At 51.2% G+C, this 24,462-nt stretch overlaps 1 protein-coding gene across 4 annotated transcripts in view; it reads right to left on the bottom strand.

Moving 5' to 3' along the window:
- Positions 1-209: 209 nt before the first annotated feature.
- Positions 210-24,462, bottom strand: part of POLR3E (RNA polymerase III subunit E) — a 37,022-nt gene continuing 12,769 nt past the window's right edge. Inside the window, exons 7-21 of one of the 4 annotated variants that reach the window (XM_003807816.3) lie at positions 20,898-21,005; positions 20,497-20,546; positions 19,417-19,536; positions 17,940-18,025; positions 17,587-17,631; positions 17,420-17,511; positions 15,677-15,797; positions 11,697-11,778; positions 10,208-10,267; positions 9,961-10,118; positions 9,355-9,416; positions 8,350-8,858; positions 6,047-6,124; positions 2,467-2,592; positions 210-1,006 (exon numbers count right to left, since the gene is read on the bottom strand). In XM_003807816.3, the coding sequence (XP_003807864.1) occupies positions 950-1,006; positions 2,467-2,592; positions 6,047-6,124; positions 8,350-8,858; positions 9,355-9,416; positions 9,961-10,118; positions 10,208-10,267; positions 11,697-11,778; positions 15,677-15,797; positions 17,420-17,511; positions 17,587-17,631; positions 17,940-18,025; positions 19,417-19,536; positions 20,497-20,546; positions 20,898-21,005 (1,754 nt within the window). In that variant the 3' untranslated portion in view covers positions 210-949. The remainder of the gene's footprint in view (positions 1,007-2,466; positions 2,593-6,046; positions 6,125-8,349; positions 8,859-9,354; positions 9,417-9,960; positions 10,119-10,207; positions 10,268-11,696; positions 11,779-15,676; positions 15,798-17,419; positions 17,512-17,586; positions 17,632-17,939; positions 18,026-19,416; positions 19,537-20,496; positions 20,547-20,897; positions 21,006-24,462) is intronic. The other 3 variants (XM_063598481.1, XM_055099918.1, XM_063598482.1) reach the window with 3 other exon arrangements.

The raw sequence follows: 24,462 nt of genomic DNA, 5'->3' as shown, positions 1-24,462 counted from the left end.
TAGATATTTTGAGCTAAATAATATGCTAACGTGACCTTTTTAAACTAATGTGGTTGCTAGAAACTTTCAAAATTAATGTACGTGACTCGCCTCTTTCTAGTGGACAGTGCCGCTCTGTCTCCCTCCATTAGCTCCGTTCCCTCTAGATACACGTAACGCTGAGCCCAACAAGATCGCCTTCCTGTAACCACTTGAAGATAGCACCATGATGCTAGTTTAGTGTTTGCATTTATTTTAAAAATACACAAAATAGAAATTTTTACATCAAAGTGTGATAACCTCACTTACACATTGTTCCATACTTACCTGGTTTTGTTTGCATCTTTCTGCAAACATTAAAAGGAGATGGATTTGATTCTGATTTTTTTGCTATGGTTCATGTAAACAGTTGAGACTGCTACATAAAGTAGGTTGTTGTCAAAGGTGAAGTGGCCACAGAATCCCAAGAATAGAATAATTCAATTTGGTTTAATGAAATTGGTGGAGGTCTTAGCAGATAGATAATCCAAGACTAAATATTGTCTTCTAGGCATTTTAAAAATTAAGAACTTTGAGGTTTTCTTCATGTTGTAAACATAACTTAGACCTTGTTGGCATTAAGTTTACAAAAGAAAATATTAAACCATGATTTTTATCATCCTGCCCATGTCAGTATACACTCTCTTTATTATGAGAATGAAACCAAATAATAAGCAAAATACATCAGGAATTTCAAATTGTACTGCAAAGAAGGTCCCAGCTGGTCTCTTCTGGGAGTGATCTAACTTAAGCTGACCCTGCGACTGGCTGAGGATAATCCCTTCTGTCCACTGCACCGTGCAATGCCACAGGTCATGAGATGGTCAGTTCCTCTTGCTCTGTGTCGTCTGAAGCAAGTTGAGGCCCTACTTCTGGTTCCGCCCTTCTTCCTTGGGCTTAGATTTGCTGGGTTAGTAGTTTGCTACTATTGTCAAGACTGTACTGTCCCTTTAAGGTACCACATGCCACCATAGCTTACACAGCAGTCCTATGAGAGAGAAACAGGGTAAGCACAGATTTTTGCAGGAAAAGGAGCTAATTACATTCTGTCCACAATGTCAACACTCGATTTATGATTAGTGAATAGAATATAAATGGGAAATCAAAAACTGCCTAACCATACCACCATGGCTACTACCAGCCACCCTTTCCTCAGGGGTAGTGTTTTTTTTTTTGTTTTTTTTTTTGAAACAGAGTTTTGCTCTTGTTACCCAGGCTGGAGTGCAACGGCATGATCTTGGCTCACTGCAGCCTCTGCCTCCCAGGTTCAAGCGATTCTCCTGCCTCAGCCTCCCAAGTAGCTGGGATTACAGGCATGTACCACTACGCCTGGCTAATTTTGTATTTTTAGTAGAGATGGGGTTTCTCCATGTTGGTCAGGCTGGTCTCAAACTCCTGACCTCAGGTGATCCACCCACCTCAGCCTCCCAAAGCGCTGGGATTACAGGTGTGAGCCACCGCGCCTGGCCATTCCTCAGGGGCATTTTAAAAGTGAGGGTGGGCCAGGCATGGTGGCTCACACCTGTAATCCCAGCTACTTAGGAGGCTGAGGCAGGAGAATTGCTTGAAACTGGGAGGTAGAGGTTGCGGTGAGCCGAGATTGTGCTATTGCACTCTAGCCTGGGCAACAAGAGCAAAACTCCATCTCAAAAAAAAAAAAAGGGGGGTCTACGAAATACAGATACTGACATACCCAGAACAAGGGTGCTTAAAAAACAGTATTACTTATATGGCTCTGGATGTTTAATCAAAACAAGACATTGTCATCAGTTTTCTGTCTCTCAGTATTGCTGCAAATATGGTTGGTATTTGTACTACAGTCACTTCAGAAAAGCATTATAGGTTGTACATTAGGTGCTTTCATATAGTAAACAGATCATATTCCTTTTTAAACTAAATTTAAGAATGGATTCTACTGAAAGTCATGTGTGTGGCTATGGCAACAATCAGAAGATAGTTCAAAATTCAAGGGAGAGTAGAGTGAGGATTCTCAACTAGGCCCTATCAATCATTTTAGAAGACGCCTACCCACTGCCAAGCTCATCCAACCTACCATATTTTTTTGTTGTTCTATTGTTTTAGGCTTTTAGCAGCCTGAAGCCATGGTTTTTAGTTTCTGTCTCTAGTGACAAGCAGAGAAGAGGGATGAAAGGGGCATTACTGGCCTGGCCCAACCAGAAAGAGAAACAAAGCATCCATGGCTGTATTCTTTCCCTTGGACACCACTGTGACTATATTGTTTGAAGGGGTCAGTCCTCTGGCACATACCCCCTTCCCCAACCAATGCCAATCAATCAATCATTAACAGTTGCTCAAGACAAGACTGACTGGGGAGTGGTCCCAAGGAAGCCTGATTTCATATACACAAAGACACTAGAGTCCCTTCTACACACTGTCAGCCCCTTCCAGAGCCTTTGATATTGTTTGTTATGCACAAAATGGATGTACCTTTAGTACTTTATCCACCTCCTGTTTACTGAGATCTTCTCCACACTCTTGAGTCAACCGAGACTGGATCATGTTTCGGCGTACCCGGTAATTTTTGGAAAAAATTTCAAGCAAAACCTGTCGATGCTTTAGTAGCAAAAACACGTTATTATGGGAAACAGTGATCTAAAAAGAGAAACATCCCCAAACAAGACACCCAAGCCATGCACCTGACTTTGTGTTGCAGTCTCTGATAAAAACCCTCACGCAGCACCTCTGGTTAAAGATGAGCCAAGTCATCTCTAGAGACCCAGCAAGACAGTGTACAGAAATAAAAACACAAAAGTAAAGGCATTAATGCTATGTCTGGAAACTTGAATATAAATAAAAACAAAGGTATATGCCAGCATAACAAAAGAACTGGTGAAGAGACATGAGAGGATGAGTGGCTTGAACATATTTCTGCATGGTAAAATGCAGGCGTGCATCGGACTTAGCAAGCAGGTGAAGTGACAATCTAAGCTGCACGGAGATGAGAAGAGGGTGTCAAAATTGGTGTGAAGTCTTAATGCACAAACATGCCACTGCATCCATGAAACAGGATGCCGTAAAATACGTTACACCCCAAAATAAAAATGGAAAAGATTGGATTCAGTATGTCTAATATCTGTCATAAGAATTCTGAAAAAAACAAAAAAAAGTAACAACTCACAGGATTTTATAAGAACTCAATTGTCTAGTACAATAATGACCCGCACCAGGGCACAGCTGAAATGGTACTGACTGATATACAGAATAATGAAAAATTCTGCAGTTTGGCATAGAGGAAAGAATACAGGCCAAATTTAAAAGACCAAGAAGGAGAATGTTATGGAATTTCAACAACTCTGAAAACTTAAACAATGGAAACTCTCTTAAAGATGCTTCATGCCGGACGCAGAGGCTCACGCCTGCAATCCCAGCACTTGGGGAGACCGAGGCAGGCGGATTACCTGAGGTCAGGAGTTCGAGACCAGCCTGTCCAACATGGTCAAACTCCGTCTCTACTAAAAATACAAAAATCAGCCACGCGTGGTGGCACACGCCTATAATCCCAGCTACTCAGGAGGCTGAGGCGGAGGTTGCAGTGAGCCAAGATCGTGCCATTGCACTCCAGCCTGGCTGACAGAGGGAGACTCTGTCTCAAAAAAAAAAAAAAAAAAAGGATGCTTCATGTATCACTATTTGTCTAGGACTAGAATTTTGAGAGGCAAATCATTTGATCACGTAAAAATAGAAACTTTGATAACCTCACTTACACATTGTTCCATACTTAGCTGGTTTTGTTTGCATCTTTCTGCAAACATTAAGAGGAGATGGATTTGATTCTCCTTTTTTTTGCTATGGTTCATGTAAACAGCTGAGACTGCTACATAAAGTATCATTTGCCTCTTAAAATTCTAGTCCCAGACAAACAGTAATACTGTATTGTAATCCATTTTAAGACATGAGAGAATGCAGACAACTCCTCTGTCTCTTCAGAAGCTAAAGCAAGGAAGAAGCAGAGATTCCAGAATTCAGCAACAGACATGGGGAAGAGCCAGTCTCACTGGAGAAGCAGAGGGAGAGGCTTCCCGGGAACCAGGCTTAATTAAGCAAAGTATCACCCTTGGTACACATGTGTTGAGAAAATTACACAAGTGAAAACAGGAAGCAGTGAACAAGGAAATGCAATCATAGTATATTACTGATGTTTGGCTCTACAATGGATAGATTTTCAGTTCATTCTGTGACAATGCTATAAACAATGATAGCCAATTAAAAAGAGGTAAAGGCCTGGTGTGGTGGCTCACGCTTGTAATCCCAGCATTTTGGAAGGCCAAGGCAGGCAGATCACTTGAGGCCAGGAGTTCGAGACCAGCCTGGCCAACATGGTGGGACCACCCCCCGCCCCCTACCACCGCGATCTCTACTAAAAATACAAAAATTAGCTGGGTGAGGCAGCACAAGCCCGTAATCCCAGCTACCCGGGTGGCTGAGGCACAAGAATCGCTTGAACGCAGGAGGCGTGAGCTGAGATGGCACCACTGCACTCCAGGCCTAGATGACAGAGCAAGAGCAAGACGCTATCTATCTATCTCAAAAAAAAAAATTGGCGTAACATATCTATCTCTACAGTCTCCTAAAATAGTTGAGAGCTAAATCTCATCCACCACAATGGGAAGCCCATTGCTAATGAGAAGCTGATTTTTTTTTTTTTAATGGGGGCAGCTATTTTAGTGGTATCTTTTGGTGATGTAAATGCCTATGATCCTAGCACTTTGGGAGGCTGAGGCAGGAGAACTGCTTGAGGCCAGGAGTTCAAGACTAGCCTGGCCAACATAGTGCGACCCTGTTTCTATTTAAAAAGTAGTAATAAAAGTGGTCACCTCTGAGGGGTGGCAGTCAGGTCCGGCAGTGCAAGAGCTTTCCTATTAAAACTTCTAGTCTGATTTGATGTTTAAAAATCTGCATTTATGACTTTTGTTTTTTTGCCTTTTTGTTATCAAAGTATTTCAGATACCCTCTATTCTGGACAAAAGCACTCAAGCTTGCTCAGGAAAAGGCCCCAGCCCCTTAGATCCTCAGCCTGCCAGTTGGCTCCCCTAAGAGGCAGCTGGGGACAGAGAGCTCAGTGGGATTTCTGCTGACTCCCTTCTCCCCACACCTTAGGAGCAGGGCCTAGACACGGTCAGACCGACTGGCGTTTCGACCATCAAATTAGGTACGTTCACGGCCTAAGAAAAGCTGGGATGCAGGGTCCATGACTACACCACACACACCCAAGGCGCTGCTGCTTCCACTCACATTTCTGGGCACTGGACACCTGTGACCCTCCCCATCACAGTATGACTAGAGGCAAATGACCAATTTCTTTAACCTAAAAGTCCAGGACCTGAGATCTGACAAGGAATCCTTTTGATTCCTGCTGCCAGAGGCCGCCTGAGAAATGTGCTTCACCAGTGCTCTGTAAGCCTGGCTGGATCAGAGTTGCTCAGGAAGCTTTACAGAAATTCAGATACCCAGGACAGTACCGCATACCTACTGAACAGAACTGAATCTATGGTTTTTTTTTTTTTCTGAGACACAGTCTTGCTCTGTCGCCCAGTCTGGAGTGCAGTGGTGCAATCTCGGTTCACTGCAACCTCTATCTCCCAGGTTCAAGCAATTCTCCTGTCTCAGCCTCCCACGACTATGGGTATTTTTAGTAGAGATGGGGTTTCACCATATTGGTCAGGCTGGTGTCAAACTCCCAACCTCAGGTGATCCACCCACCTTGGCCTCCCAAAGTGCTGGGATTACAGGCGTGAGCCACTACGCCCAGCCTGTATTTTTTAAAAGATGATTCTGATGGAGCTGGCTCACAGACTGGCATCTGGGAACCACTGGTTTAGGTTCAAACTATTGGCACATACAGCTTATTTTGTTAGCGTACAGAGTTGGAGCAGGATATTTAAAACCGAGTGTGCCAGAAAATCTGAAATGTGTGGCTGCACTTTGGGTGCACATGTCCCCCAAGGCCTCCAACGCTGCAGGAAACCCCCCTGGCTCTTCAGGAAGATGGCAGCAAAGTTCACCTCACCTGATCACTCATGTCTCCAGACTCCCAGAGGGCAAACACCTTCTGCTCATCCGGGGAAGCAGCAGTCTGTGGGGGAAACTGACCAAGGCCCAGGTGTGAGTTGCTTGTCCATCTCTACCCCATGGATCCATTTGCTTGCCTCATCCCTCCCTGTCTGCCCCAGCCCAGATGCAGGAACATGGGTTCCAATCCCAGCTTCTGCTACTCACCATCTCTGAGGGACTTGGGCAGCCACAAACCTGCGCCTCTCATCTCACCATGGGGAGGAGGCCGGCACACCCCCCAGGGCCTGACAGGGCTCCAGAGAGAGGGGGAGTGTGATGGGCCCAGTGAAATGCCCGGCTTCGAGTCTGCAGATATCCTCCGTACAGTGGGGAAGCTGCATCTGTTTCCCATCAGCCTGGCACCAACTCAACTGTGCTTTAACACCCAGAGTCCTCCCTCCTGAAGATGCCAACCCTGATGGAGGGGCGCCCCCTTCCCCATAACTCTTGGGGTACCCTGGGGGTTCTTTTCAACTGCTTCCCACATGTACCGTGTCAGTGTGGGTTAGAGGCACTGCCTGACTCCCAAGCAATCCAGGCCACTTGGTCCAAAGGTAGACCAGGACAAGTGTGACACAGGCCTGGGTCCTGGAGAGAAGGGGACAGGGGAGGGGGCATCTGGGATGGTAGTTTCCAGTCCTGGTTCCATCACACAAGTAGCAATAATGGTTACTACCAGTAAAAGCCCTGTGAGGCCTCCAATACACATTTGCATTTGAGCATTAGAAACTGGGGAGGTAGTACATGGGGAAAAGTAAGCTCAGAGAGGTTTGCTCACTGTCCATGGTCACACAGCTAATAAGCAGCAGAACCAGGAGTTCAAGTCAAGTTCTCGATCTATTCACTTGCCCTGGACCTCAGCTCCCTCATGTACAACACAGAGGTGGCTGGGATCTGAGGTCTCTTGGTGTGACTACAATACAGTCTCCTTGTCAGGATGGCAAGGAGAGCATTACAGTTAGGGCCATGGTGTCTCCTGGAGACGCTGGCCCCACCCCAAAGCAACATGGACAGAGGGGGTCCGGAAGGAGGGGTGAGGGTGTCTGAGGGTGGCCATGTCCCACCCCTCACCTCTGTCCACTCCAGCGGCCCAAAACAACTCACTAATGTCAGGCAGGTGTCCTCCCCGGCCTGGCCCAGCTCATGAAGAAAGGTGAGCTTGTGGAGACCCAGACCCATGTGCCGGGTGGGCAGGAGCTCCGAACTCTGCCAGTACCTCCCACAGGGGGCCGCCTGCCAGCAGGGCCGATCCCCTGAGACAGCCTAGGCTCCACAAGGCCTCCTGTCCTAGTTTCTATTCCTCATACACAAGGATGGGCCTTGGCCTCAGATCATCACCCAAGGCTGCAGGCGCTCCTGACCTTGGCAATGAAAACATCAATGCTTTCTTAGAGACCACCACAGCCCCACCTCACCCCATTTTGCTGCCAGGTCTGGGCAGAGCCTTGTGGAAAAGGAGCACGGGAAAGGCGTGCCTCAGGCAGCACCTGGCACTCTCTATCCTCAGCGCAGGGAAACAGTCCCCAGCAAGCACTCTGCTCCCCCGTCAGGGCCCCTCCCAGTGACAGAAAAGCAGCCCAGGGGGAAGGGGCAGGAGGCTTGCAATACCACACTCAAGGCCTGGCACTGGAAGTGCTGAGAGCACAGCGCTGAGCTGGTCAGCTTGCTTCTGATGCACAGGGAGGCCGCCAGGACCCAGGCCCAAGCTGGGGCGTGGCGCAGCTGTGGGGAAGCAGCTCATCTTAGCTGAGCAGAAAGGATTCAAAACTCCAGGCCACTATACTGAGGTCCAAATTCCAGCTCTACTACCTCCTAGGTAGTGACCTTTAAACGTACATTTCATTCCTTGGAGCCTCAGTTTCTTCATCTGCAGATTGCAAAGAAGATCAAACGATCTTAGAAGTTAAATCATTCCAAACAATGGCAAAGCTAGTAGGAAACAGGTGTTCTTGGTGGGGGACAGGGTGAGAAACCAGGCAGGGGCCCTGTTTCACTAGGCCCTGCTGCAGGCCAGGCAATAGGCCGGGCCTTCAGACACCGTATTTAGCCCCTACCACAGTCCTGTGACATAAAACCCAACATGATCCCATTTCATGAGAATAGAGCCTCAGAGAGGCTGACTTGCCCATGTCACACCTAGGCCCACGTGAGAGCAGATGCTCACCAAGCATGGCCTCCCGTGTCCCCACGTGGCCTCCCAACAGCTGGTTCTCCCCACCCCCCACCCCCCATGCCCCTGGCAGGCAGGGCGCTACTTACAGGCACCAGTATCTGCTTGCAACCGGCGGCCAGCACCGTGTCCTGTAGCATGCGGTCCGAGATGCCGCTGAAGAGTGTGTGGCCGGGGGGCAGGCTGGCCAAGTGCAGATTGAAGAGGCGCTTGAGTTCGCTCAGCGTGAGCACAAACTGTCTCTGAAAGGTGGCCTCCACGAAGGCCTTCAGTTCCCGAGCCACAAGGGTGCTGGCGCAGCCCTGGGGCGGGTGCCCGTTGAAGCTGTCTGTGCCCGCAGCCCGCCCGAGAGGCAGCCCGTTGGCCAGCTTGCTGTGGAGGCCGCTGGGGGAAGTGTCCATGGGCTCCTCCTCCGCCTCCTGCTCCTCGTCCTCCTCGCTCACGGGCTCCTCCTTGATCCGCACACCGGGCGGGACCGCAGGCACCCGCAGCTGCTCCTTCCGCCGCTGCAGCTCCCGCTCCAGCAACGCGTGGTTCTGCTGAGCCTTGGTTTTGGCTACTTGGATCCGCTGGTCCCCAGAGACCAGCCCGGCAGGCCCTGCGGGGAGGGAGGCAGCACTGCTCAGGAGGGCACAGGGATCTGAAGCCAAAAGCCCAGCAGGGGACCGCGGGGCTGAAGCAAGTGGCCCCGTCCTGGTCTCATCCCCAGCCTTTCTCGAAAATCAGCCACCCCATCAGTGGAAGAGTGAGAACCGTCCCAGCGTGCCGAGAGTCATGCGGGGAAGGGTGCTGCTGAGTTCCTCCCCCCAGCAGCTCTTCCCGGCCCGCTTGTTGACCCAAGAGGGTGAGTGAGCCTCAGAGACCTGGAACCCAGACTCAGCCCTGGAATCCGCAAGCCTCCGTCCCTGAGGCTCTGCTGCTGGGCAAGCGACCAGCTGCGGTCTGTGGGTGGCAGGAAAGGAAGGAGGGTGAAGGGTGAACGGTGAGAGCCCTCCACCCTCTCCAGGTCCGGGCCTGACAAGCTCTAGCACAGCAGCCCTTCCGGAGCCACAGTGTAGGAGCCGGGGCTTCCCAGCCCAAAGCCCCTCACACACCTGATTGTGCATCCGGCTTCTTTGGCATGGTTTCCTTTACAAGATTATAGACTTTTTCCAGTCTGAAAAGAAGAGTAACCCCATTAACTTTAAACCACGTCCCCTACCATCTGCTTCACAAGAGAAACAACCACCCCTTAGGCCCCAGGACATGCTGGTTACTGACAGCGCGGGCTTGGAGCTCAGCCAGCCCTACTGAGTCCCTCTTCTGGCAGAGTGCACAGCCCCAGGACCACCCAGACCCCATCAGTCTCCTGCCAACACCCCTCTGGTCCCCAGGCCCCAGCTCTTGCTCCTGAGTGCTCCCTCTCTCCATCACATCCCTCTTTCCTGAGCCCTCAGAGCACGGCCACCCTGATGAGCAGGTACTGGCTGTGTGTCCTGTGCTGAAAGGATGGTGGGATCAGCCAGCAATGCCTATCAGTGTGGGTGAGGAGCGTGGGGCCTGCGGACCCCCACCTGCCCTTCACACCCAGATCCAGCCCAACTGCGCTCTCCCCAGATGTGGGGTTTCTAGAGATTGCTCGGATCCACCCTGACAGTGCTCCCCGGGATGCAGGGTTGCTGGGATCACCGGGCTGCCCCTCCCTGGCCCAAGGTGCTTACTTGGCCTGGATACCCGTCCACAGCATGTGCTGCCGCTGGACCACATCCGGGTGCTTCTTGATGAACTCCCCATCATAAGGCAGAATGAACTCCCAGCCTTTGTTGATCCTCACCACGGCCATGTGCTCCAGGAAGTCCTTCACATCCTCGGCGCAGAGCTGGAGGGGTGGGGTCCCAGCGTGAGGCACAGCCAGCCCCCTCCCCTCCAGCAGCAGCCTGGGCCTCAGACCACAAAAACGCCACTTACTTTGGTCACGGTTGCCACCTCTTTCCTAACCACCCAGCGGCTCTGCGTGAACTTCCACATCTGAGGGAGAAGAAGCAGCGCATTCCAGGGGCGGCCACGGACTGCTCCCAGGACTGTCCCGGGAACTCACCTGGCAGGCCTGGGAGCTGGAGCCTGGGACAGACCTAGGCTCCTGGCCTTGATTCTTCCCAACAGTGTGGCCTCAGGCAGTCCCTTCAGCTCTGCACCTCCCTCCTTTTCTCCTCCATAAAGGAGCTCCAGGCCCATCTCTTCCAAGGGGACCATGGGACCACCCCACCCCACCTAGACCACAGCGCTCCCTGGGGCGGGAGATGCCCTGCCCAGCTCCGAGGATACAATGAGGACTCGGGCTGGGAGGGGCTCCCACAGACACACGCTGTCTGCATAGGCGGCACTTCACAGTGGTGGCTGCTAATGGCTGGTTGGAGGCCGCCCATCCTTCCAGAAGCTCTCAGCCCCCTGCAGCCCCCACTCTGCCTCAACAGCTCCCCTGCACTCTGATTAGATTTGTGGGGTGACTGGGAGAGAGAAGGGTGGCTGGCTGAGAGACACAGGGAATGGATGACTATCACCTACGCTAACATAGACTGGACCACACCCCCCCCCAAGCCGCCAGTTCTGACAGTGTCTACACACTGGAGCGGGGCGGGCAGGGGCAGCTGGGGGCAAACGGCACTGTATCTGGGGAGGCAAGCCTGGGAGTGGTGATTGTTACATGCTGACCCCTAGGAGCAAAGACGCTGCTCAGGCACCTGGACACCGACTGCCCAGAGGAGTTGGGGAGGCTCCTTCAGGAAGAGAAGAGGCAGATGCTTCCTTCAGCTTAAGGGCTGCCTTGTGACTGGGACGGCACACCAGCGTGCCAAGGGGTGTGGGACAGCTCCTGGGCAGCACGTTTCAGCCAGCACCAAGCCTAGGAAGACTGTGGCTCCCAGCTGCATGGAGTTCCAGGCCTTGGGAGGGAGGCCATGGGTGGGGTGATGGGAAGAAGGGAGACACCAGCTCAGGAGTCCCAAACTCCAGGGACAGGCACGAGGGAGGCAAAGGCACCTGGGACTGTGGTGAACTGGAGACCGCCAGCGCCTTGTGGGGAAGTGGCCCCAGGGGTGTCAGGGAGTCCAATTACCCTTGACAGCTAGACATCTGTCTAGCATCAAAATTTTTTTTACATCAAAATTTCAATTTATAAAATCTGACAACCAAGGCAATATTTCTAAACCACCACTCAGGCCGAATGAAACGTGCTTCTTGACCCACCCCCCGACTGCGCTAGAGGAACTGGAAGGTTCTTTCCAGCCCGAGACTCCAGGCTTCTGAGAGGAAGGAGGAGAAAGGCAGAGGCCAGGGCCTCCTCACACACCCGCCTCCACCTGGAGCCTCTGCCGGGCCCCGGTCTTCAGAAGCCCTGCACTGCTGCCCCCCTCTTCCCACGCCCCCACCGTGAGTCCAGAGAACCCAAGGTACTTACAACGAAGTCTCGGCCCCTGCAGAGCACCTCAGCAGGCACGCCGCTGTGAGGGCTGGACGAGTCCTTGGGGTATAGGATGTCACTGCCAATGCAGGTGAGGATGGCAGGTCAGTCCCTGCCCTGAGCCCCCTCTACCGCTACCCCTCCCGGCCAAGCCCCAGTCCATGCCTCTTTCCACCGTGGGCTGGGTACAGGCCTGAGCCCCAAGACCTCCCCTCAGGAGCCACATCTGTGAACACAGACATGGGAAAGAAGCACCCCTCTACCCCACACATCCCCCCAGTTCTTCCTCTTTTTACCCCTCAACCCGCCATGCACACCAGCCTCATCCTAAGACCCCTGCACGTTCAGGGAGAGGTCACGGGCTCAGAGACAGACAAGGTGAGGAACAGCCCGGGACCTCAAGGAGCCCAGGACTCTGGAAGACAACTGGTCCCTGCACGTGACACCAAGAGAACCAGGGATGAAGCCATCTGCAAGCCCTTGGCCACCTGCTGAAAGGGGCAGGTGGGCATGAACCGAGGTCAGAGGCAGGGGAGGCATGTTAGCCCTTGGAGAGAACAGGCTCAGCACTCAAGGTTCAGGGAACTTCAGAGGAAAGGCCGGGGCCTTGGACAGCAGAGCACGAGAATCTCCAGAGTGTAGCCCTGACCCAGCTCCAGCCACAGGCCCTGCAACCCCGGCTCAGCCCCTGCTGCGGCACCTGTGCTCTGACTGTCCCTCCCTCTGCTGCCAGGCCCTCCTCCTCCCCCTGCTCAGGTCCACCTGGCAACCAACTGTCACTCATCCTGCAAGGCCACGCTCTGTGGGGACACGGACTCTGCCGATGTGGCTCATCGCTGCCACCACAGCGAAGGTACCTATTAAGTGTGTGCTGACCGAACAAGCCTGGTCCGTGCCGTGATCTCTGCATTCAGGGAGCTCAAATGTAACAGCCGCCATCCCCAGGGGCAGTGTCTGAATGAGAGCCCGGTCCATGGCACAGAACGAGCAGTCTAGCCATAGTGACTGAATGGAGGCATGGATTTTGCATTGTCTCCTCACAGGCACACACAGGACCCTCACCCAGGGGCCCCTGACATGGCAGCATGGGCAGCAGCAGAGTAGGGCTTACAGAAGTGCCAGGGCAGGTGAAATACCCACAGTCCCCAAGTCCCTACCTTCCAGTCCCCAGGACAGGGCGAAACTAAAAGGGGCAGCACCTCCAGGGGACACATGCAGTGCTGGGTGCAGAGCCCAGGGCTGAGCCATGAGGCTTAGGTTCTAACAGGGCTCTGCGGCTGCCTTGCTGCAAGACTTTTGGCAAGTCCCATGCCTCTCTGGGCCAGTGTCCTCAGGTGTGTGACGGGAGGACCCCTCTTGGCTTTCATTCACTTATGGTGTAAATATACACACGTGGTCCTATGTAATACGCGATGCGCCATTGCAAAAGCCTTCCATGATGAAAACGTGTAACAAAGGACAACAGCCGCAAGGTGCTGACAAACTGCGCTGGGCACCTGTGGAGCAGTGCAAGGGCGCCACCAGGTGGCAGTAACACGAATATACTCTACAACTATGAGGAGCTTTCAAGGCATTGTATTTTCTTAAAATGTGCAACATTTCACATTTTGTCACATTGCTCACCTTAAACTACATTACTTAAAAAGTGAGTTATTAATGCAATTAATGCTACATCATTCAGAATCAATATAATTCAAGTAAAACGTAGCCACATTATTTACCAAGGGTCTGCACTGGTAATATCCAGGCATTATTCCGGGTACTGGGAACATAAAGCAGGAGTCAAAACAGACATCCCTAATCCCTTGAAACTGATGGTCTCGTGGAGGCAGCACATGGTCTAGGGGAGGATTCGCCGAAGAGAAACCACTGAAAGGCATCAAGCCCCACGCTCAAGACCTGTGATCCCCAGCAGAGTATGTAAAAAATTCACACTTAGACACATCTAAACGAACCCGTAGAAAACCAAAAACAGAGAAACTCCTAAAAGCAGCCAGAGGAAAACAAAGGCAGGCTGCCTTCAAAGGAATAAGAACAAAACTGCCAACAGAAACAATGAAGTCGGAACACAACAAAATCATATCAACGCGTGGAAAGGAAAATAACCACCAATCTAGAATTCTGGAACAAAGGTGAAATAGACATTTCCAGACACACAAAAACCAAGGAAATGCATCACCAACAGACCCACATTAAAGGAAATACTATAGCATTCTTTAGGCAGAACGAAATGATCCCAGATAGAAACTTAGAGATGCAGAAAGAAATGATGACTAAATTATAAACATGTGAGTAAAGAATATTGATTGACTGGATACAGTAATGTCTTATGGGGCTGAAAACATACAGAGAATTAAAATACACCAGGCCGGGCACGGTAGCTCACGCCTGTAATCCCAGCACTTTGGGAGGCCGAGGTGGGTGCATCACCTGAGGTCAGGAGTTCAAGACCAGCTGGCCAACACAGCAAAACCCTGCCTCTTCTAAAAATACAAAAATTAGCCGGGCGTGGTGGCAAGCACCTATAATCCCAGTTACTTGGGAGGCTGAGGCAGGAGAATCGCTTAAACCCGGGAGACAGAGGTTGCAGTGAGCTGAGACTGTGCCACTGCACCCCAGCCTGGGCAAGAGAGAGAGACTATCTCAAAAAAAAATTAAAATACACCAATCCTGTGCTCTCTTCGGCAGTACATATACTAAAACTGGAACAATAGAGAAGATTGGCAAATTAAAAAGGTAAAAAAAATATATATACCAATCTAGCAGTGTATAAGTATGAGGATAGATATAAAATATTCTAAGATCTCTGAATAGACTGGAATGGGGTAAAAAGCAGCAATTAACATTAAAATGTGTTGTCATGAATGTAAGCTGAAAACTGTAGGGTAATCAATATATGAGCCCAAACAGTGTAACTTCCAAGTTAGCAGGAAAAAATAGAAACAGAAATGAATCCAGCAGATGGTAAGAATGATATAAAAATCCAATGTAGGCAGGACAAAGGGTACTACAGGGTGACTATAATTAAGAACAATTTATTGTATAATTTTAAATAGCTAGAAAAGTGAAGTTTGAATGTGCCCAACACAAAAATGAGAAATGTTTGAGGGGATAGATATGTTAATTGCCCTGATTTGATCATTACATTGTATACATGTATTTAGATTTCACACTGCCCCCATAAATATGTACATTATGTGTCAATTTAAAAAATGTTTAAATGCGGCCAGGCACAGTGGCTCACACCTGTAATCCCAGCACTTTGGGAAGCCGAGGCGGGCAGATCACGAGGTCAGGAGATGGAGACCATCTTGGCTAACACAGTGAAACCCCATCTCTACTAAAAATACAAAAAATTAGCTGGGCATGGTGGCGGGTGCCTTGTAGTCCCAGCTACTCGGGAGGCTGAGGCAGGAGAATGGCGTGAACCCGGCAGGCAGAGCTTGCAGTGAGCCGAGATCGCACCACTGCACTCCAGCCTGTGGGACAGAGCGAGACTCTGTCTCAAAAAAAAAAAACAAAAAAACAAAAAACAGTTTAAATGCAATGTAGGCAGGACAAATAGAAAGCACTGTAGATTTAAACCCAAAGCACTAGTAACTGCATTAAATTTAAAAGGACCAAATGTTCCCATTAAGAGAATACAGCGTAGGCCGGGCCCGGTGGCTCACGCCTATAATCCTAACACATTGGGAGGTCGAGGTGGGTGGATCACTTGAGATCAGGATTCGAGACCAGCCTGGCCAACATGGTGAAACCCGTGTCTACTAAAAACACAAAGATTAGCTGGGCATGGTGGCGGGCACCTATAATCCCAGCTACTCAGGAGGCTGAGGCAGGAGAGTTGCTTGGACCTGGGAGGGAGAAGTTACAGTGAGCCGAGATTGCGCCACTACACACCAGCCTGGGCAACAAGAGTGAAGCTCTGCCTCAAGGAAAAAAATAAATAAAAATAAAAAATAAAAAAAGCAACTTACCTCTTCACCACCCAGTTCCCTTGGACCAACATCGCCACCTTCTGGATGCCCCGCAGAACAGCCACAGAATCGATGGAGGGGCCCAGGAGGCTCATCAAGTTGGCAAAAGGCATGACCTTCACTGAGGAGGACGCAGGAGACATCAGACAAGGAAGAGGGGCCGGGCCCTTCCCTCCCCTCCACCGAGAGTCCGCATAGCTTCAAGTTCATGTAATACCCCCAGAATGTGATAACTAACAGTAATGATACCCATCATAGCCAACAGCTGACACTCTCAGGCTGCTCACTACATGCCAGGCACTGGGCACCTCATGAAATCTGAGGATTATATGAAGTGCCCCTTAAGGAAGACTTGAGGGTGCCTCAGGAGGAAGGGTCTATTACTACTCAGACCTGGAAAGGCTTCAAAGCTCACCCATGATCTCTTGGCTAGGAAGTGGCAGAGCCAGGAAGTGAACCCAAGCCACCTGGCTCCACTTGGTACCCTCAATCACTGTGCTCTGCTCCCGCCCAAGTGAGCCCTGGGCAGGGCCCAGGGAAAGTCCAAAATTTGGCTGGGCGCTTTGGCTCACACCTGTAATCACAGCACTTTGGGAGGCCGAGGCAGGCAGATCACTTGAGGCCAGGATTTTGAGACTAGCCTGGCCAACAAGGCGAAACCCCATCTCTACTAAAAATACAAAAATTAGCTGGGCGTGATGGCGGGCACCTGTAGTCCCAGCTACTCCGGAGGCTGAGGCATGAGAATTGCTTGAACCTGGGAGGCGGAGGTTGCAGTGAGCCGAGATTGTGCCACTGCACTCCAGACCGGGTGACAGAGCAAGACTGTCTCAAAAAAAAAAAAAGTTCGAAGTCCTCTGCAGGAAGGAAGCCTAAAATCCCGAGCATATCATGGAGCTCCCCTCTCTCCTTAGACTCCTAAGAACTCATGGTGGCATCTCAAAGGACGAGCCCAGGTTCTGCGGCTCCATTCTGAACTCAAGGATCAGGTCTGTTGTTCACCAGCCACGGGTACCCTAAAGGTTCTGGCACTCAGAGTCCTCTGAGAAAAGGAGACCAGTCCTTATGGTGCCAGGTCTGGCGAGAGTACCTAGAAGCAATGCCAGTGAAGACACTGTCATGAAAATGACCCTAGTTGAGCCGGCGCAGTGAATGGCGTCTGCTTGTAGGCCCAGCCACTCGGAAGGCTGAGGCAGGAGGATCACTTGGGCCCAGGAGTTACACAGCAAAACCTTTAAAAAAAACCTTTAAAACCTTTAAAAAAACCTTTAAAAAAAAAACAAAAACAAAAAACAACAACAACAACCAAAAAAAGCCCCTAGTCCATGTTCACCTGCAAGGCCCTGTACTTTAGAAGCCTCCTCTCTCTGATTCCTCACATTGGCCCCCAGGAACTATCATTAGTCTCTTTTCACAGAAAAACAAACAAAGCCTCAGAAAGGTTTGTGACCTGCCCAAGAGCATGGCAGGCAAGTGGTGAGCATGGCACAGGAACCCAAGCCCGCCTGCGGGGGCCAGACACACTACTGTCCTGCATTCACGGGAACCCGGGCTGCCTGCGGGAGCTGGCCGCACTGCCGTCCTGCGTTATCTTTCCAGACAAGGATGCAGCTGCAAAGCTGGGCAGGCTGTGGGCAGCAGGAGCCTCTGGCCTTGTCCCCTGGTCCTCACTGTCCCACAGAGTCCATTCCTCAGGAGCCACTGGGACTGGGGCCCCCGGGTGGGCAGGGGGTGGGCACCCACCATTCTTCATCAGGATCTTGATCTGATCGGCCAGGGGCAGAGTGCGCAGCTGGGCCATCGACAGGACGTTGCTGGGGGCCACAGGCTTGTCTCTGGGAAAAGCAGAGGGGACGGGTTAGAGGCAGCCAGCCCGGAAAGGGAGAGGGTGTCCTGCCGCCTCTACTCACTTCTCCTCCTCCTGGCTGGGTGGCATCAGCATCATCAGGTACTCACTGCAGGGACATGGCAGGGGCAGAGGCTCAGGGCTGATCCAGGCTGGACCCTCCTCACCAGCCACCCAAGTGAGGGTCTGGGGTGGGGGTGCAGACAGCCCACCCCTGCCCTCCCCCAGCAGCCCAGAGCCCCTGCAGAAAAGTGGACCATCTCTTTCCAGGCCCACCCTTCTGGCCTTCTCCAGGGGACAATGGGCTCCACCCTCATGCTACAGGAGGGGCCACAGTCCTCTGGGAGGATCCACACCAAGGACCCCCGGGGACCCTGGGCAGGCATCCAGTTTGCATGCTGGCCCAGCCCATCCCACCTGGGTGACTTGACGAGCTCCGTGTTCTCCACCCCGCTCGAGCCAGGGCACAGCAGGTACTGACGCTCATGCTCAGAGCGACTGTCCTGTTGGAGGAGGGCAGGGTGTGAGAGGAGCCTCAGCTGATGGCCCTGGCCTGGGGCCCCTCCCCCAAGGCCTCCCATCTTCCACTCCATGGCCAGCCACAGGACCACATCCAACCTCCTGAGCACGGCACCCAAGGCCTCTGACGTGGCCTCAGCCACTCATCTTCCTGGCCTTATGACCTGCCCAGCCCCAGCCCCCAAGCCTCGATGCCTTGTCTATAACACAGGCACACCACCAGCAATGACAAAATGATGGCTAACATTCACTGGGCATCTAGGATGTGGTGGACTCTGTTCCACTGACTGTAAATATACTAACCCATCTCACCCTCAAAATAACTTGGCAAGGTAGGTACTATTATTACTACTCTCATTTTATAATTAAGAAAACTGAGGCTCAGAGAGGTTAGCTAACATGCCCAAGGTTACACAGGAGGAAACAGCAGTGTCTAGAAGTTTGACCCCGAGTCTAAGGGTCTGTTAACACAAATCTCTTCCAAGAAGGTTCCAGAGAAATCAGGAGTTGTTCCCCACCCCAGAAAATATTGGGAGCCCTGGCCCATGGTGTCTTTGGAAGCATCCCTCACTCAGTACACAGTTTCAAGGGTTAGGTTCTAAAATCAATGCACCAGGGCCAGGTGGTCATGGCTCACGCCTGTAATCCCAGCACTTAGGGAGCCTGAGGTGGGCAGATCACTTGGAAATCAGGAGTTCGAGACCAGCCTGGCCAACATGGCAAAACCCCATCTCTACTAAAAAAACAAAAACAAAAAAATTAGCAGGTGCCTGTAGTCCCAGCTACCTGGGAGGTTGAGGCAGAAGAATCACTTGAACCTGGGAGGCGGAGGTTGCAGTGAGCTGAGATCGAGCCACTGCACTCCAGCCTGGGTGACAGAATGAGACTGTCTCAATAAATAAATAAAAAATAAATAAATAAAAATAAAAGTAAATAAAGTCAGCGTACCAGATGAAAACCAAGTACAGTAAGAAAATCCCCTGGGCAGGTGTGCTGGGAACTCTGGGGTGGCAACACATGACCGACTCTCTAGGACAGAACCGGAGAATGCATCTGGCCTGCGTTTAGGGCCTGGGCTGCAGCGAAAATATGTTACCAGGCACTAGCCCCACTGCAAGCCCAGCAAGATGCCCATGCCCAGGGGCCAAACCCCACCCAGGGAACCAAGGACTCGCATCTTTTTCTCTTGCTCTGCTGGGGCCCACGCTAAGTGGCTCGGCTGGAGTGAAGTGTAAACTGCCCACAGGACTCGATCCTCTATCTGTGGCTATGACTCATGAATTTGACTTAAGTTCAAGGTGAGACACGGAGGCCACACCATGACCCTTCCGGGCACCGAGGTGTTTCCCCCAGGACCCCACGAAGCCCCGCTCACCCTCAGGCCATAGTAATGCAGGTGGACCCAGGGCTCCTCTGCGTGCTTCTTCTGCAGGAACTCATAGGACTGCACACGGCGCTGGCGGGCCTGCTCTGACTCCGGCCGGGAGAACCGCACCTGCGGTGGGAAGGGGAAGAGGTCATACCGTCAGGCCTGTGACCCTTGCTGGGCTGCCGTCTCAGCCCCTGCCAGAAGACCAGAGAACTCCGTATAGGGGTTTTCCACTCTCCCTTCCTTTCCTAGCACAGGTCGTTTAAATTCCGTTCCAACCGTGTCCCTCCCAGAGCTGCCTGCACACGCCAGGGAACGGCTTATACTTGCTCGTGCCTGCCCAGCCCAGAGGCTTGAGGGGGATTAGAGTCCCAGGCGCCAGAGCCAGCAGAGTCCTTAAAGCAGACAGGCCCAGGATGCCTTTTCTAAGTTCCCCAGAGCGGAAGGGAGTTTCTAAGGTCCTAATAAGCTACGGAGAGAACAGGATGAGCTCCCTGCGCCACCTCCATGTCCATTATGCCCGTGTTCCCCGGTCCTCAAGGGCATCCAAACACTCACCACTCTCTAGCCATACTTGTGTATCATCATTCTACGTGTAGCATTTTTCTTTTGGTACTACTCATTTTAATCTAAATATGCTTAAATAGGGAAAACTTTACAAACCATAAATGGAAGGTTAAGATTCTTTGAAAAATCTTTAAAATTCAGTAATAACTATTAAAACGAAAACTATTCATCCGTGCCCCATAAAGAGGATAGAATCACAGTTAATTGACTTTGGCTCTGTTAAGATACAGGTTCATGGCAGAGCTGGTTTGCGGGTCCTCAGGGCTCCTGGCCCCAGCTTCCTGCTCCCAGGTGACTCTAGCCAAGCCCCAGGCACACATCTCCTGGATCCAGCCAGGGCTTCCATCTTGTGTATAGCTGGAACAACTCAGGTTGTTCCCTCCAGGTAGCCCAGCAAGAAGGCTCAAAAGCATGGACCCTGTTTGCTCCACCTGCATTCTGTGAAGACCCGCTACCCCTTGGTCTCTGGTCCTGCTGCCGCCCAGGCAGCACCCTCCTCCTCCAGGGGCCAGGGCTCACCGTGATCTGCTTAACATCGTCTTCCGCCTCATCCTGTGAAGAGTCCCCTGCTGCAAGAGAGACAAGCCACTGACTGTAGTCCTGGGGAGCCTCCACCTCCCTTCTCTCAACCCCACCCGCCAGGGAAGCCTCAGGCCGGGGTGCTGGGAGTTCTCCTCGCAGAGGGAGCTGCCTAAGCCAGTGGTTCTCAATCGGGGACAGTTTTGCCCCTTTACCCTGGGGATACTGGAAAATGTGACCTTTTTGATTGTCACAACTGTGGGGTGGGTGCTTCTGGCATCTAGTAGGTAGAGGCCAGGGATCCTGCTAAACATCCTATCATCCCATCCCTCTTCCCAGGACCAAGCCATCCCACCAGGATGAAGGCAGGCAGGCAGCAGGGCTGGGGATCCCGGGCTCACCCTCGTTGGCCGCCTCCCTCTCCCGGTGCTTGGCGTCAGCCTTATCCAGGTAGGAGAAGCTGGGCCGCAGCTGCAGGATGCCATGTAAAGGTGTCAGGTGGAGCTCACCTGGCGGAGGAAGAAGGGCTTGGACTCAACTCTAGAAACCCACCCAGTTTGGCTCAAGAGAGTCACCAAGTCCCGTGAAGGCCTAGGCCCACCATCAAACCGCCTCCCATTCCCGCTGCAGCCCCCAATCCTAGAGTCTTGGGACCACCAGGCCAGGGACCATCCCCAACTCCACCTGGCCTGCTGGACACAGCAAGCACACAGCCCAGACTAGGACAGGAACCTGGACTCTTCTGTTCGAAGCCACTTCCTTCAGTCCCACCTCCCAGTCTGGTTCCACGCCCCTCTCCCCAGCTGCTCGCTTTGCCACACTAGGCAGCTAATCCTCATCAAATTCGCCCTGCTGTTTACCCTCCAGGCCTCGGCCAGCTCAGCCTTACTGTCCCGCCCCACACACCTGGATTTCCTCTCCTTCTTATCCTCCATCTTTTCCTGCCAAAATCCCACCCGTTCCACTAGGAAGTCCACTAGTGCCACTGTGGCTGGAGAAGAGGCCCTGCTAGAACTGGGTGGAGTGTCCACATAGCCTCTGATAAAGATCATGACTTTCCCTCCCGCTGCAAGGGATGTGGCTTTCAAGAATTACATGCTTGAGACATGGGTTCTAAACAGAACGCGCGAGTTATATGACACTACTTTTGATCCTATCCCGTTTTGTTTCCTAAGTGTTCAGATTAGTTTCGTTCATTGCTTTTGAGACTAAATACTTAAGCACTTTGTACTGTTTTTTTTTTTTTTTTTTTTGAGATGGAGTGTCGCTCTGTCACCCAGGCCAGAGTGCAGAGTGCAGTGCCATGATCTCGGCTCAGTGCAACCTCCACCTCCCCGGTTCAAGTGATTCCCCTGCCTCAGCCTCCCAAGTAGCTGGGACTACAGGTGTGTGCCACCAAGCCCAGCTAAATTTTTTTGTATTTTAGTAGAGATGGTGTTTCACCATGTTGGCCAGGATAGTCTTGATCTCCTGACCTTGTGATCTGCCCGTCTTGGCCTCCCAAAGTCCTGGGATTACAGGTATGAGCCACTGCGCCCGGCCGCGCCTTGTACTTTTTACCAGCTTTGGGACAAGACTCACGTACCATATAGTCCACTCATTTAAGGCATACTAATCAATGTATTTTTGTTTTGAGATGGAGTCTCACTCTGTTGCCCACGATATTCAGTGGTGTGATCTCGGCTTACTGCAACCTCCGCCTCCTGAGTTCAAGCGATTCTCCTGCCTCAGCCTCCTGCATAACTGGGATTACAGGCACTCACCACCACGCCTGGCTAATTTTTTGTACTTTTTGGAAGAGATGAGATTTTATCATGTTGGCCAGGCTGGTCTCGAACTCCTGACCTCAGGTGATCTGCCCACTTCGGCCTCCAAAAGTGCTGGGATTACAGGCATGAGCCACCACTCCCGGCCATAATTCAATGTATTTTAACGTATTCACAAAGCTGTGCAGCCAGCACAACCAATTTTAGAACATTCTCATCACCACAAAAAGAACCAGGCAGTCCCCACTCCACTCTCCCACTAGTCCCTGGTAGCCACTAATCTACTTTCTGCCTCTGTACATTTGCCTATTCTGGACATTTCACATACAGCCACACATCACTTAACAATAGGGATACGTTCTGAGAAATTCATCCTTAGGTGATTTCATCGTTGTGCAAACATCGCAGAGTGCACTCACAGAAACCCAGATAGCAGAGCCTACTACACGCCTCGGCTCTATGGTATGGCCTATTGCTCCCAGGCTACACACTGTACAGCATGTTACTCCCCTGAATACTGTAGGCAGTTGTAACAGAATGGTATTTGTGTATCTAAATATACCTAGGCTGGGTGCAGTGGCTCATATCTGTAATCCCAGAACTCTGGGAGGCAGAGGCAAGAGGATCGCTTGAGCCCAGGAGTTCGAGACCAGCCTGGGCAACATAGTAAGACCCCACCTCAACAAAAAATTTTTTAAAAAATTAGCCAGATGTGGTGGCATGGCCTGCAGTCCTAGCTACTCAGGAGACTGAGGGAAGGCAATTGCTTCAGCTCAGGAGATAGAGGCTGCAGTGAGCTATGATCACCACTGTACTCCAGCCTGGGTGACAGAGTGAGACCCGGTCTCCAAAAAAAAAAAAACCCCAAAACAAACAACAACAAAAAAACACACGCAAAAAACCCTAAACATAAAAAAGGTACAGTAAAAGTATAGTATAAAAGACTAAAACCAGCTTATAGGACAAGCTGCTCTGGATGAGTGAGTGGTGAGTGAATGTGAAGGCCTATGACATTACTACACGCTACTGTAGACTTCATACAGACTGCACACTTAGGCTACACTAAATTTATAAAAAAAAAAAAAAAGGCTGGGCGCAGTGGCTCATGCCTATAATCCCAGTACTCTGGGAGGCCAAGGCTGGTGGATCACCTGAGGTCAGGAGTTCGAGACCAGCCTGGCCAACATGGCAAAAACCCTGTCTCTACTAAAAATACAAAAATTAGCTGGGCATGGTGGTGTGCACCTGTAGTCCCAGCTACTCGGGAGTCTGAGACAGGAGAACTGCTTGAAACCGGAAGGCAGAGGTTTCAGTGAGCCAAGATTGAGCCACTGCACTCCAACCTGGGCAACAGAGTGAGACTCCCTCTCCAAAAAATAAATCAATAAATAAATTTATGAAAAATATATCTTTATTGTATATGCTTTTTTTCAAGACAGAGTCTTGCTCTATTGCCCAGGCTGGAGTGCAATGGCGGAATCTCAGCTTACTGCAACCTCCGCCTCCCAGGCTCAAGCAATCCTCCCACCTCAGCTTCCTCAGTAGCTGGGACTAAGGGATGTGCCACCATGCCCAGCTAATGTTTGTATTTTTTGTAGGGAAGGGATTTCACTATGTTGCCCAGGCTGGTCTGGAACTCCTGGGCCTGCCTCGGCCTCCCAAAGCACTGGGATTACAGGTAGGAGGCAACACACCCAGCTATGTGCTTTTGACCTTTTTTTTTTTTTTTTTAAACTTTTTAAACTTTCTACTAAAAACTAAGACACAGGCCGGGCATGGTGGCTCACACCTGTAATCCCAGCACTTTGGGAGGCCGAGGTGGGCAGGTCACCTGAGGTCAGGAGTTTGATATCAGCCTGGCCAACGTGGCAGAATCCCATCTCTACTAAAGATACAAAAATTAGCCAGGTGTGGTGGTGCATGCCTGTAATCCCAGCTACTCGGGAGGCTGAGGCAGGAGAATCACTTGAACCCAGTGAGCTGAGACTGTGCCACTGCACTCCAGCCTAGGCAACAGAGCGAGACTCTGTCTCAAAACAAAACAAAAACAAACGAACAAGCAAAAAACTAAGACACAAACATACGAGTTAGTCTAGGCTTACACAGGGTCAGGCTCATTAAGACATCACTAGGTAAGCCAATTCTTCAGCTCCATTGTAATGTTATGGGACCACCGTTGAGTATGTGGTCGGTCGCTGAC

The sequence above is a fragment of the Pan paniscus genome, chromosome 18 (genome assembly GCF_029289425.2).
Source record: "Pan paniscus chromosome 18, NHGRI_mPanPan1-v2.0_pri, whole genome shotgun sequence".
In the NCBI taxonomy this organism is placed as follows: domain Eukaryota; kingdom Metazoa; phylum Chordata; class Mammalia; order Primates; family Hominidae; genus Pan; species Pan paniscus.
The sequence above is the reverse complement of the archived record's forward strand: the minus strand, read 5'-3'. Positions and strand labels throughout refer to the sequence as shown.